At 54.2% G+C, this 13,960-nt stretch overlaps 1 protein-coding gene across 3 annotated transcripts; it reads left to right on the top strand.

Moving 5' to 3' along the window:
* The first annotated feature begins 5,541 nt into the window (after nt 1-5,541).
* Nucleotides 5,542-10,418, top strand: AURKAIP1 (aurora kinase A interacting protein 1). Of its 3 annotated transcripts, none has more exons than XM_007665200.3 (5): nt 5,542-5,618; nt 6,939-7,006; nt 7,283-7,371; nt 8,293-8,753; nt 10,260-10,418. In XM_007665200.3, exons 3-5 carry the CDS (start codon nt 7,320-7,322, stop codon nt 10,359-10,361), a joined length of 615 nt encoding a protein of 204 aa, XP_007663390.1. In that variant the 5' UTR covers nt 5,542-5,618; nt 6,939-7,006; nt 7,283-7,319; the 3' UTR covers nt 10,362-10,418. The 3 variants fall into 3 exon arrangements, with proteins under 3 accessions (XP_007663390.1, XP_007663393.1, XP_028921680.1); XM_007665203.4 differs by lacking the exon at nt 5,542-5,618 and adding an exon at nt 5,721-5,920; XM_029065847.2 differs by lacking the exon at nt 5,542-5,618 and adding an exon at nt 6,033-6,062.
* Nucleotides 10,419-13,960: the final 3,542 nt, after the last annotated feature.

Raw genomic sequence — 13,960 nt, 5'->3', positions numbered from 1 at the left:
AGTAGCCTCAGCCACCCTGCTCTCTGTGGACGTGGTGGTTCAGAAAAATCGGCGGTTATCCTAAGTGCGCTCCAAGGTGACGGTGATGAGAGGTCCGGATCGAGGCTTCAATCTAAAAGAAAGAGCCTGGCCCCGGGAGTCGGGAAACCTGGGTTCGAATCTAGACTCCACCACTCGCCCACCCCGTGATCTTGGGAGAGTTACTTAACTTATCTGTGCCTTGCTTTCCTCATCCAGAAAATGGCGTTGAAATACCTATGTACCTGTGAATCACCCCGACGGAGTGATCCTAGTATGGGGCAGGGACAACTTGTTCTGATTATCCTCTACCCCAGAACTTCGCACGGTGTTCGGCACGTAGTAAGGACTTGAGTGGCACGGTTATTCCGGCACCCTTCGCTGTCACAAATGACGTCAAGCAGGGCTGTGTCCCTCCCCAAGGCCTTGGACTCCTGTTGGGGGCTGTACTGACTCCTGCATTGAACGTGGAGGGGATGGTCTGGCGGGCCTTGGCGGGTCTGGCTCCTGAACGGGCCGTGACCTCGTCTACCATAGACAGGCTCTCTGGCTGACAAGCAGGGATGGACACTTGAGAGCTGCGTGATTGCTCACTGGAAATGTGCTAAGCGCCGAGATAGTCTTCTAGACTGTAAGCTCGTGGGCGGGGAATGTGTCTGCTGCTGTTATAGCGTACTCTCCCAAGCCTTTATATAGTGCTCTGCACAGTGTGTGCTCAGTCAGCGCGACAGAGAGAAGATGCAAGCCTATCAGGTCGGACACGGTGCTTGTTCCCTGTGGGACTCCCAGTCTTAATCCCCATTTTACCGGTGAGGTCAGCGAAGCACAGTGAAGTGACTTGCCCATATCCCAAACAGACAGGAGACGGGATTAGAACCCAGGTCCTTCTAACCCCCAGGCCTTGCTCTATCCACTCAGTTGAGCTGCTTCTCATTGTGAGCAGGGAACATGTCTGCCGACTGTTGAATCGTACTCTCCCAATGGCTTAGTGTAATGTTCTGCACCCAGTTATAACATGGGGATTAAGACCGTGAGCCCCTGGTGGGGTAGGAACTGTGTCCAAACTGATTAGCTTCTACCTACCCCAGCGCTTAGTACAGAGCAACTGCTGAACAGATACCATTAAAAAAAGAAGTGCTCATTAAATACCTTTGACCTGGAACAAGTCCCGCCGATCCGACTCGAGCCGTCCTCGCCCCTTCCTCTCCTGCCCCGGTGGCATCCAGGGATGAGGCGCCAACCTAAAGCTGATGGAAAAGCTCGTGTCCCTGGGTCGGGGCTTTGCAAGATGGCATCGTCGGTGATGGCATCTCGGTCAGTCGGGGCAAGACCGCCGCAGGCCTGGGACATCCGGGCGGCGGAGGAAAGGATGGGGTGGCGGAGAGCGTGCTCGGCCCGGGCCGCCCTCCTCCTCCTCTTCTACTGCTACGGGGCCCCGAGGCCGAGTCGGACCAACCCAAGAGAGCCGCTTGACCTGTCCCAGCTGTGGCAGCTAGCCAACCCAAGATGGCTTCCAAAATAGGGAAGCAGTCAGTTATATGTATTGAATGCTTACTGTGTGCAGAGCACTGTACTAAGCATTTGGGAAAGTACAATCTAACGATGTAACAAATTCCCTGCCTACAGTGTCCTTACAATATTGAGTGCTTACTGTGTGCAGAGCACTGTACTAAGCGTTGGGGAGAATACAATCTAACAATGTAACAAATTCCCTGCCTACAGTGTCCTTACAGTATTGAGTGCTTACTGTGTGCTGAGCACTGTACTAAGCGTTGGGAAGAGTACAGTCTAACAATGTAACAAATTCCCTGCCTACAGTGTCCTTACAGTCTTGAGGGGGAGACGATCTAAATAAATTACAGATAATAACGTGGTATTTAATAAGCGCTTACTACGTGCCGGGCACTGTACTAAATGCTGGAGTGGATACAAGCAAACCAGGGTGGACACAGTCCCTGTCCCATGTGGGGCGCTCAGTCTCATCCCCTATATTACAGATGAGGGAACTGAGGCCCAGTGAAGTGACTCGCCCAAAGTCACACAGAAAACAGGTAGCAGAACTGGAATTAGAACCCACGACCCTCTGATTTCCCGGCCTGTGCTTTATCCACTAGGCTATGCTGCTTCGTACAGATAGAAGGCAGCAGAGCCTGGTGGAGAGGGTGCATCCCAGCTCTGCCATGTGCCGCCTGTGTGACCTGGGGCAAGTCATTTCACTTCTCTGGGCCTCAGTTTACATCATCCGTATCATGGGGATTAAGACTGTGATCCCGATGTGGGGTCAGGGGGCAGGGTCTTTGTATGTCAGTATGTAAGGATGGGCCCAGCGGGGGAGCGGTCCCATCTCGAAGACCTCTTCTAGACTGTAAGCTCATTATGGGCAGGGATTGTGTCTGCTAATTCTTGTTGTATTGTAGTCTCCCAAGCGCTTAGTCCAGCGCTCTGCACATAGTAAGCGCTCAATAAATACCATTGATTGAAGAACTGGAGGTGAGCGAGGGTCCGTTCTTGTCGAAAAGGACGACTGAGGAGGGGGTGGGTGGATGGAGAGGGAGGGAGTTTCCATTTCCTAGCCCCTCCTGGTGCCTTGCCTCCTCCAGGTGGACGGGGGCTAGATGGAGGGGTGGATGATGAGCCGGAATTGGGAAATATTGGGAAGGTTTTCTGGGCCTTCGAGGCCCATGGGTGAGGGAGGAGAGATGAGGGTAGTAATGGGAGAGAACGGGTGCTCAAGGGCAGCTGGTTGGGGTTGGGGGGCGGCGTTGTAAAAGGGAACTCCTGCCCCTCTGGCCAGACCGAACCCCTATTCATCTTTCTTCCAGTCCTGCCCGAGCCGACCACAGGTGAGACCCGGCGGCCTCCCCCTCCCCTAAAGCCAGCCCAGCCCTGAGGCTCCCCCGAGGGGAAATTCATTCGTAAATATTTATCGAGCACCGCGTGCAGAGCACTGTACAATTTGGCGACTGATAGAGACAGTCCCTGCCCAACAACGGGCTCACAAGGCTCAGTGGAAAGAGCCCGGGCTGGGGAGTCAGAGGTCGTGGGTTCAAATCTTGGCTCTGCTGCTTGTCAGCTGGGTGACTCTGGGCGAGTCGCTTCACTTCTCTGGGCCTCCGTTCCCTCATCTGGAAAATGGGGATGAAGACTGTGAGCCCCACGCGGGGCAACCCGATCGCCTCGGATCCTCCCCAGCGCTTAGAACAGTGCTTCACACCGAGTAAGCGCTTATCAAATGCCATCATCATTATTAAGCCGGGGAGACAGACGGCCAAACAAAACAAGAAGGCAGGTAGATAGACAACAAAACGAAACAAATAGGCCGAAAGACAACAAAGCAAAACAAGTAGTCAGGCAAGGAAACAAGTAGGCCAATAGGTCACGGAGGCCTGCCTTCTGCGTCCAGGCCCAAGGCCTTTCTCTGGGTCTCCTAGATTTGGGGAGGCGGGGACCCCACGAGGGCCAGGGTGAGCTGGGCGGGGAGGGAGGCAGTCTGGCCTGGGGAGGAGATGGGTTTAAAGGAGGGGATGGGGGGTCAAGAGGAAGGGGTGGGTGTGGGGGGGAGATGGAGAAGCAGCGTGGCTCAGTGGAAAGAGCCCAGGCTTGAGAGTCAGAGATCATGAGTCCTAATGCCGGCTTCGCCGCTGGTCAGCTGTGTGACTTTGGGCAAGTCCCTTCACTTCTCTGAGCCTCATTTACCTCATCTGGAAAATGGGGATGAAGACTGGGAGCCCCACGTGGGGCAACCTGATCACCTATCCCAGCTCTGCCACTTGTCAGCTGGGTGACTTTGGACAAGTCACTTAACTTCTCTGTGCCTCAGTGACCTCATCTGTAAAATGAGGATGAAGCCTGTGAGCCCCACATGGGACAACCTGATCACCTTGGATCCCCCAGCGCTTAGAACAGTGCTTTGCACATAGTAAGCACTTAACAAATACCACCATTTTTTTTTTTGTGTCCCCCCAGCGCTTACAACAGTGCTTTGCACATAGTAAGCACTTAACAAATGCCATTATTATTATTATTATTACCCTGTATCTCCCCCAGGGCTTAGAACAGTGCTCTGCACATAGTAAGTGCTTAACAAATGCCATCATTATTATTGTTATTATTATTAGCAGCATGGCTCAGTGGAAAGAGCCCGGGCTTGAGAGTCAGAGATCATGAGTTCTAATCCCAGCTTCACTGCTTGTCAGCTGTGTGATTTTGGGCAAGTCTCTTCACTTCTCTGAGCCTCATTTACCTCATCTGGAAAATGGGGATGAAGACTGGGAGCCCCACGTGGGGCAACCTGATCACCTATCCCAGCTCTGCCACTTGTCAGCTGTGTGACTTTGGGCAAGTCACTTAACTTCTCTGTGCCTCAGTGACCTCATCTGTAAAATGAGGATGAGGCCTCATTTTACTATTACTTTGCACATAGTAAGCGCTTAACAAATACCAACATTATTGTTATTATTATTACCCTGTATCTCCCCCAGCGCTTAGGACAGTGTTCTGCACATAGCGCTTAACAAATACCAACATTATTGTTATTATTATATTTATTACCCTGTATCTCCCCCAGCACTTAGAACAGTGCTCTGCACATAGTAAGCGCTTAACACATACGAACATTATTATAATTATTATAATTATTACCCTGTATCACCCCCAGCACTTAGAACAGTGCTCTGCACACAGTAAACGCTCAACACATACCAACATTATTATTATTATTATGGAGACAGATAGAGAGATCAGATTAAACTGTAAGCCCGTCAATGGGCAGGGACTGTCTCTCTCCGTTGCCGATTTGTCCATTCCAAGCGCTTAGTCCAGTGCTCTGCACATAGTAAGTGCTTAACACATACGAACATTATTATAATTATTACCCTGTATCTCCCCCAGCGCTTAGAACAGTGCTCTGCACATAGTAAGCGCTTAACACATACGAACATTATTATAATTATTATAATTATTACCCTGTATCTCCCCCAGCGCTTAGAACAGTGCTCTGCACATAGTAAGCGCTTAACACATACGAACATTATTATAATTATTATAATTATTACCCTGTATCTCCCCCAGCGCTTAGAACAGTGCTCTGCACACAGTAAGCGCTTAACACATACGAACATTATTATAATTATTATAATTATTACCCTGTATCTCCCCCAGCGCTTAGAACAGTGCTCTGCACACAGTAAGCGCTTAACACATACCAACATTATTATTATTATGGAGACAGAGAAAGATCAAACTATTATTATTATTGAGACAGATAGAGAGATCAGATTAAACTGTAAGCCCGTCAATGGGCAGGGACTGTCTCTCTCCGTTGCCGATTTGTCCATTCCAAGCGCTTAGGCCAGTGCTCGGCACGTAGTAAGCGCTCAATCAATACGATTGAATGAATGAAAAAGGGCAGCAGTAGGGGGCGCTGTAAGCTCGTGGGCGGGGAGCGAGAGCGCGCGCGCACCAGCAGGGGGCGCTGTAAAGGGGGAAGGGGGGGGCCGCCTAGGAACGTTTTTTCCGCGGAACGCGAGGAGCGCCGTCGCGCCGGCCGGACCCTTTTGGAGGACGGAACCGGAAGTGCTGGAGCCCAAAGCGGCCTAAGGGTGGGTTTCCCGGGACCAGCCGGGGCAGGGGGTGGGGGAGGGGAAAGGGTGGGGGTGGGGAGGCCCGGGGGACCCAGGGAAAGCCCATCATCATCATCATCATCTTCATCTTCTTCTTCCTGCCCTGAGTGGAAGGAAGCTACCCGGAGGCAGGGGGCTGGACCCGATGACCCCGGGGGTCGGGGAGAGGGCGCGTTATGACGATGATAATCACACTAACGTTGGCATTTGTTAAGCGCTGACTCCGTGCAGAGCACCGTTCCAAGCGCTGGGGGAGATCCAGGGTCATCAGGTGGTCCCACGTGAGGCTCCCAGTCTTCATCCCCATTTTCCGGATGAGGTCACTGAGGCGCAGAGAAGTGAAGTAATAATGGTGGTGTTTGTTCAGCGCTGACTCTGTGCAGAGCACCGTGCTAAGCGCTGGGGGAGATCCAGGGGAATGAGGTGGGCCCACATGAGGCTCCCAGTCTTCATCCCCATTTTCCGGATGAGGTCACTGAGGCGCAGAGAAGTAAAGTAATAATAATGTTGGTATTTGTTAAGCGCTTACTCTGTGCAGAGCACTGTTCTAAGCGCTGGGGGAGATCCAGGGGAATGAGGTGGTCCCACGTGAGGCTCCCACTCTTCATTCCCATTTTCCAGATGAGGGAGCTGAGGCCCAGAGAAGTGAAGTGACTTACCCCCAGGCACACAGCTGGCAAGCAGCAGGGCTGGGATTTGAACCCATGACCTCTGACTCCCCAGCCCGGGCTCTTTGCACTGAGCCACGCTGCTTCTGTTAAGCGCTTACTCTGGGCTAAGCGCTGGTCTAAGCACCGGGGAGGATACAAGCTGATGGGGGCGGGGGTCCCACGTCCTGAGAAGCAGCGGGGCTCAGTGGCGAGAGCCCAGACTGGAAAGACAGAGGGCATGGGTTCAAATCCCGCCACTTGTCCGCTGTGTGACGTTCGCATGTCACTTCCTTTCTCTGGGCCTCGGTGACCTCATCCGGAAAATGGGGATGAAGACTGTGAGCCCCACGTGGGACCTCCTGATGACCTTGTATCCCCCCAGCGCTTAGAACAGCGCTTGGCACATAGTTAAGCGCTTAACAAATGCCATCATTATTTTTATTCATCCCCATTTTACAAGTGAGGGAACTGAGGCCCAGAAAAGTGAAGTGACTTGCCCAAAGTCACCCAGCTGACAAGCGGCGGAGCGGGGATTTGTACAGCTTCTGCGGGGACCGAGGGATGCGGGAGGTCAGTGGGAAGAGGAAGGGAGGGTGTGTTTGTGGTATTAATCCTGGGCCTGATCTCTCCCTTCTCCCCCCTCCTCCAGCTACCTCCGAGAGAGCAGTGAGACACCTTCTGCCCTGCGAGGCCTCAAGGCCAGGACACCTCCCGGCGGTCAGTACTGCCTTGGGGCAGTGGGCTGCCGGTTTGGGGGGGCTGGAGACGGGAGGCCTCAGTTTTGCCCCCTTCTCCCCGGTCAGAGCACATTCCCCCAGCTCCCGAGCTTTCCTCCCCACCCTCCCCCAGCCCCCCACTGTGCCCCGGCCTCAACCCAGGACTCCAGGCAACCGGCTTGGCTTCTAACCGGGGTCGAAGGCCTTTGACCCAAAGCTGCTCCCCGGAAGTGGATTTCCAGTCCCCTTCACTCACAGAACCCCGTCTCCCCCCTAGAGCCGCCTGCCGTCCGGAGCCGGAGCCACTCGCAGACATGTTTCTGTCCCGCCTGGCTTGCCGGCTGGCGAAGGCCACCCCCTTTGCAGGTACATCGCCGCGGGGCCGGGGAGGCGAGCAGGACAAAACCACCCCCTGCCCCAAGGAGCCCCAAGGAGCCCCCAGAGTGGGGTCCCCCTGGGTCTGCTCAGATCGTCAATCTTCCACCACTTGGGAAGTGCCGGGCTGGGGGCCGGGGCGGGAGAGTGGATCTCATTTTGGGCCTGGCTGGCCAGCCACCCGTCCAGCCGGCCACGGATGGGACAATGGAACCATGAGAGGAGGGGGAAATAATACGAACTGCAGTATTGGATAAGCTCTTACTATATGCCAAGGACTGCATTAAGCGTTGTGGTAGGCCTAGAGAAGCAGCATGGCCTAGTGGGTAGAGCACAGGCCTGGAAATCAGAAGGACCTGGGTTCTAGTCTCGGCTCTGCCACTTGTTTGCTGTGTGACCTTTGGTAAGTCGCTTCACTTCTCCGGGCCTCAGTTACTTCAACGGTAAAGTGGGGATTAAGACTCTGAGCCCCATGTGGGATAGAGACTGTGTCCAACCCTGTTACCTTACAAGATCAAGGGGGCATAGGGAGTTCCCGCCCCTCATGTGGCTCAGTCTGAGGGCGAGGGAACACTTCTACTGAATCCCCATTTTACAGATGTGGAAATGGAGGCCCAGAGTTGTGACTTTCCCCAGATCATAGAATGGTGGAGCTGGGATTAGAACTCAAGTCCCCTGACTTCAAGTCATGCGCTGCTCTAGGCCGCTAGGCCCAAGCCCATCCAAGCCGTACCGTCCTCGGCCGGGAGACAGGTGCGAAGGAGGGAAGATGCCAAGTTTTAGGGACTGGGCCATCTGACACCCACCCCCACCCCCACGTAGGACAGAGGGTAGGGAAGTGGACGCGCCTGGTGCCCAGATTTCCTCTGCCCCAGCAGTGACCCGCTCCTCTGCCATTCCCCCCCCTCACAGGCCGCACCCTGGCCAGGCCCAGTCCCGTCGCCGTAGTGATCCCCGGGACCCGGGCCCACTCCAGCCGCCCGGCGGACGGCCAGAGCCGGTTGGCCCCGCAGCTCCCGTCCGCGGCGGGCCTGGAGGACGTGCTGGTGCCCCGGAAGCTGGCCATCAGCCCCCTGGAGAGCTGGCTCACCGCCCACTACATCCTCCCCCGGGCCACACCGGCCTCCGGCCCCGCGCCGACGCTGGGTGACCAGGCGGGTGGGCCCGGCCGCTTCTACGACTGCCCGCCGGGTGAGGCGGGAGCCTGCGGAGAGCCGGTGCCAGAGGGCGACGCGGGGGCCCGGGCCATCCTCTGCAAGAACGTGCTGAAGATCCGCCGGCGGAAGATGAACCACCACCAGTACCGGAAGCTCATCAAGCGGACGCGGTTTGTGCGGAGGAAGGTCCTGGAAGGCCGCAGGCGGCGGAAGCAGGTGAGTGACAGGGTGACGGGGGGCTCTCCCTCTCCCCGACACCCCCGCACCCCCACCTCATCTGCAGGGATATGAGGAAGGAGAACCTATTGTCCGCTTAGAGTTCCCCCTGTGTCCGGCTGCCCATCGGTCAGCCCGCTCTGGGCTCCCACAGTGGGCACTGCCCCAACCAGGCGCCCATAGGAGGGACCAGGCACGATGCCCACCCTTGGGCAGTAGGAGCAGGAAGGGTGGAAACAGTATTTACTGAGCTCCCCCTGGGCACAAGGTGCTGTACTAATTGCTTGGGAAGAGCAGAACAAACAGATGGCACATTCCCTGCCCACAAAGGGCCTTTCATATGACGGAGGAGACAGACGTGAAAGGATTTACAAAGAGCAATCAAAATGAATAATTTAATATACAAATGAATAAACACACCCACGTGTACATATATCATCTGTATAGTGTATTTGCGTGTTATATAAAAAAGCATGGATAGTGGGTTTGTGGTAATTGTGGTAATTGTGAAATTATATGTGTGGGTATATATATATATTTGAGGTACTAAAAATTAATTGGGGAAGAGCTTTTGGAGGAGGTGGACTTTCCATCAATCTTGATTCTATTTATTGCCTTGATTCTATTTACTGCTATTGTTTTAATGAGATGTACATCCCTTGATTCTATTTATTGCTATTGTTTTTGTCTGTCTCCCCCGATTAGACTGTAAGCCCGTCAGTGGGCAGGGACTGTATCTGTTGCCGATTTGTACATTCCAAGCGCTTAGTACAGTGCTCTGCACATAGTAAGTGCTCAATAAATACCATTGAATGAATGAATCAATCTATCAATGGTATTTATTGAGCACTTACTATGTGCAGTACACTGTATTAAGCATTTGGGAGAGTACAATGCAACAGAGTTAGCAGATGTGTTCCCAGCCCTTAACGAGCTTAGAGTCAGGAGGGCTTAAATTTGGGAAAGGCCTTGATCTGTCAGATTTGGGGATGGAGAGTCCCAAGCCAGAGGGACAGGGTGAGCGACGGGGCAGAGGCAGTGGAAGAATCTTGAGCCACTTACGTGAGCTTGAGGTGAGTCAGACATACTCACTATTCATTTGTTCAATCATTCAATCGTATTTATTGCACAATTATTGTGTGCCGAGCACTGTACTAAGCACTTGGGAGAGTACAATACATACGGACCCCTAGACTGAGAACCTCTTATGGGACAGGGACTGTATCTGATTGGTGTACCCCAGCGTTGAGTACAGTGCTCGGCTCATAGTAAATGCGTAATAAATTGTTGTTACAGACAACCTCCCTCAAACTGCAGGCCCAGTGGGTGGGTTCCAGTGTCCTAGGCCCAAGCCCAGGAAGGCTTCCGGGAGGAGGTGGTCCAGAACGGGTTTAAAGTCGGCGGGGGAGGCCCAAAGCCCCGCTTCCCTGGCGCTCTCGATGCGGGTTCCCAGTGGGTACCCGGTCCGTTGCCTCACGCTCTCGCCCTCCCCCCTCCCCCCCACAGATCCGTTTTGAGAAGGACCTGGAGCGCATCTGGAAGAAAGCCGGCTTGAAAGAGGCGCCGGAGGGCTGGCACACCCCCAAAGTCTACGTGAAGGGCCAGTGAAGTCACCCCTCAACTCCCACCCAGGTGTTTGAATAAACGTTATCCCCCCAACTTCCAGCTAGTGCTACTCAAGCTCACTCTCTCGGGGCCCGGGGGTAGAGGACACTGTTTGGCGGGCCTGGGGAAGGGCAGTTTGTGTGACCCAGGGGCTAAGCGCTTAACAAATACCAACATTAACATTATTTGGGCAGGAGTTAAATCAGCTCCATCACGGCCGTACCCCGTACCCCCGACCCCCCCCCCCCCCCAGCCCGCCCCCCAACCCCTCAGCTTTATATTTTCACCCAAGACCACCAGGAGGCAGCACAACATCACCAACCTATTCATTCAATAGTATTTATTGAACGCTTACTGTGTGCAGAGCACTGTACTAAGCGCTTGGAACGTACAATTCGGCAACAGGTAGAGACCATCCCTGCCCAACGACGGGCTCACAGTCTAAACGGGGGAGACGGCCAAGCGAAACCGAACAAAACAAAAACAAGACATCATCAAGGTGAATAGAATCAAGGGGACCTATGTACACTGATCTCGATCGGCAGTATTTATTGAGCGCCTAGTGTGTGTACCGCATTGTATTAAACGGGAGGGCCACTAATGCACTAGTCTTAATAAGACCTGATTCCTGCCCTCAAGAAGCTTACTATCTAGTGGGGGAGACAGACCCTAAAATAAATTTCAAATAGGAAAAATAGACACAAACAGAAGTGCCATAGGAGGTGTGTGTACTTAAAAGGGCACAGAAGTGTTTAAGTGGCTGTTGTGGAGGTTATAAAGTGGGAAGATTGGAAACTAATCAGGGGAGCCTCCTGCAGGAATTATAGTTTCCGAAGGACATAGAAGTTGTGGAGATCTGTAATAATTATGAATATGAGGGGGTAGGGTGTGAGCAAGAGGTCATGGGTCAGAGAGACGAGAAGGAGGCACAGTCACTTGGTTAGCTTGAAAGGAACAAAGAATGTGAGCCGGGGTGTAGTGGGAGAAGAGTTTGCTAAGTAGGAGAGAGAGAGAGAGCTGATTGACATATATTAAAGCCAAGGGATTTCGGCCATACGTTGTGTAGGATGTCACTAGATTTGTGTCCCCCCCTTGTGACGCGTTTGGAACATAAGGCTCTTCGGTTACTTCTGAGATGGAAAAGGCCCGTCCAGTACCTAAGAGGGCCATCAGAGCCCCTCCTGGCCACCCGGTGAGTGACAGAGACCGTGGGGATACTGGCCAGATCCCACCCCGATCCCAGCCCCGGCCGGGGAGACCGGACCGAGAGAGGCACGTGACATCACATGCGTCGGGCCAGGCCTACGGTGTCAAGGAGATGGCGTCCCAGACACAATCATGCCAGAGGTCACTGATTTCGCACAATCCCGGAGCGTGTCCTGGGGGAGATCCCTGAACCCCTGTGTGAACTCCAGGGCCGCGTCCAATCTGTGGAACTTGGCAGAAGTAGCTCTGTGCTGAAAACTAAAAAAGACATAAAAGTGACCAATACCGAGCTGGGATCGGGCTCGGTGGGGACACCATCTGGAAGCCAGACTGTCCAGCTGCAACCGGATGACTCGGTCGCTCCAGCCTTGGCCGGACTCCCCAGGCCCTGCCCAAACCCAAGCCAACCAACAACTTCCAGAGCTAAGTACAGTGCTCGATAAATGCCACTGATTGAGAGGTTTGCCCTCTGCTCCTGAAACTTAAATGGTATTTGAGTGCTTACTATATGCCAGGCGCTGTACTAAGCGGTTGGGGTAGATACAGGATTAGCAGGTTGGACACCGTCCCTCTCCCGCATGGGTCCTCAGTATTGAATCCCCATTTTACAGATGAGGTAACTGTGGTCCAGAGAAGTTGAGTGACTTGCCCAAGGTCACACAGCTGACAAATGGCAGAGCTGGGATTAGCACCTGGGACCTGACTCCCGGACCCAGGCTCTATCCACTAGGCTGTGCTGCTTCTCAGTTCCTATTTGGTGCTTTAATTGCCAAAGCACCTCACATCAGTTATTTTAATTTGCTCCCCACAACACCTGTGAGGTAATAATAATGTTGGTATGTGTTAAGCACTTACTATGTGCCGAGCACTGTTCTAAGCACTGGGTAGATACTGGGTAATCAGATTGTCCCATGTGAGGCTCACAGTCTTCATCCCCATTTTCCAGATGAGGTAACTGAGGCACCGAGAAGTGAAGTGACTTGTCCAAAGTCACTCAGCTGAGAGGTGGTGGAGCCGGGATTAGAACCCATGACCTCTGACTCCTAAACCCGGGCTCTTTCCACTGAGCCACGCTGCTTCTTTAAGGTAGGGTCCAAGTACTTTTTTCCCATTTTACCGAAGGGGGAACTGAGGCATGGGGAAGTTAAGTGACTTGCCCAAGGTCATACGGTAGACGGGGAGCAGAGCCGGGAATGGAAGGCAGGACCTCTGCCTTCCAGGGCTGCAGCCAGCCCACTTGGCCACACTGCCCCCTTCTTGGTGATTCAGCCGGACCGCCCCGTGGTGACCAACAAAGAGTGTGCGTGGATGGCTGGATGCCAAAGGGGGATCTGGGCAGGGCTAGGCCTGACTGTCGCCTCATCCGTACATGACTGATCATCACCCTTTTGCTCACCATCCTCTTCCCCTCCCTGACCCCAGCGAGATGGATCCAGGTCCAGATCCGGCCGGCCGGCAGGAGACCGAGAGCGTAGAGGGGCAGATGGGACCCACGGCTCTCCTGCCAGGAGAAAAGGCTCATCAAAGGCTCTGCCAGGGTTTGTGCCGGCCGTGGGGATCGGGGTCATGAGGGCGGGGACCGGGGCGGGGACCGGGGCGGGGGCAGGGGCAGGCTGGAAGCTCACTGTTTATTGTTCTATTGGACTCTCCCAAGTGCTTGGTACAGTGCTCTTTACACAGTAAGTGCTCAATAAATACGATTGAATGAATGAGAGGTGGAAAGCTTTCCAGGCTCAGTGCCGGCCCTGGCCCAGGCTGGGACCCGTGTCCCGTTTGCTGCCACAGAGTCTGTCGTATGATAAGCAGGAGTGTCTGGGGGACCTGAGCTGAGGCCTGCCGTCCTCAGGGGCCTTGCTGGGGAGTGGCCGGAGGGGACCGTCGGGGCAGACTAGAAGCCATGAGGGTGGCGGGCAGTGCCGACCCGGGGTTGGTGCTGGCCCAAACCTGCCCCTCCACAGAGCGGATCTCTCGCCGGCCGCCCCGCAGGCCCTTTGTCCCGATGTGCCCTCTAGGATTTGCCCGGGGACTTCAGCTTGGGGTGGCCTCAGGGAGAGCTCCATTGCCTGGCACCCTGGGGGCACAGTTCATCCCCCAGGCAGAGCTGGCCTGACCCCTGGGCCCTGCCACCACAGGAATGGCCTCAGGTGAGAAGCAGCATGGCCTAGTAGATAGAGCAAGGACCCGGGAGTCCGTAGGTCTGCCACCTATCTGCTGTGTGGCCTTGGACAAGGCACTTCACTTCTCCATGCCTCGGTTATCTCATCTGTAAAATGGGGCTTGAGACTGTGACCCCCCTCTGTGGGACTGGGACTGTCCAACTCAATTCACTTGTATCCACCCCAGTGCTTAGTACAGTGCCTGGCACATAGTAGGGGCCTGACAAATGCCATCATCAG

Source organism: Ornithorhynchus anatinus, chromosome 5, assembly GCF_004115215.2.
Source record: "Ornithorhynchus anatinus isolate Pmale09 chromosome 5, mOrnAna1.pri.v4, whole genome shotgun sequence".
Classification (NCBI taxonomy): Eukaryota; Metazoa; Chordata; class Mammalia; order Monotremata; family Ornithorhynchidae; genus Ornithorhynchus; species Ornithorhynchus anatinus.
This window is presented reverse-complemented; position numbering and strand designations above follow the sequence as displayed.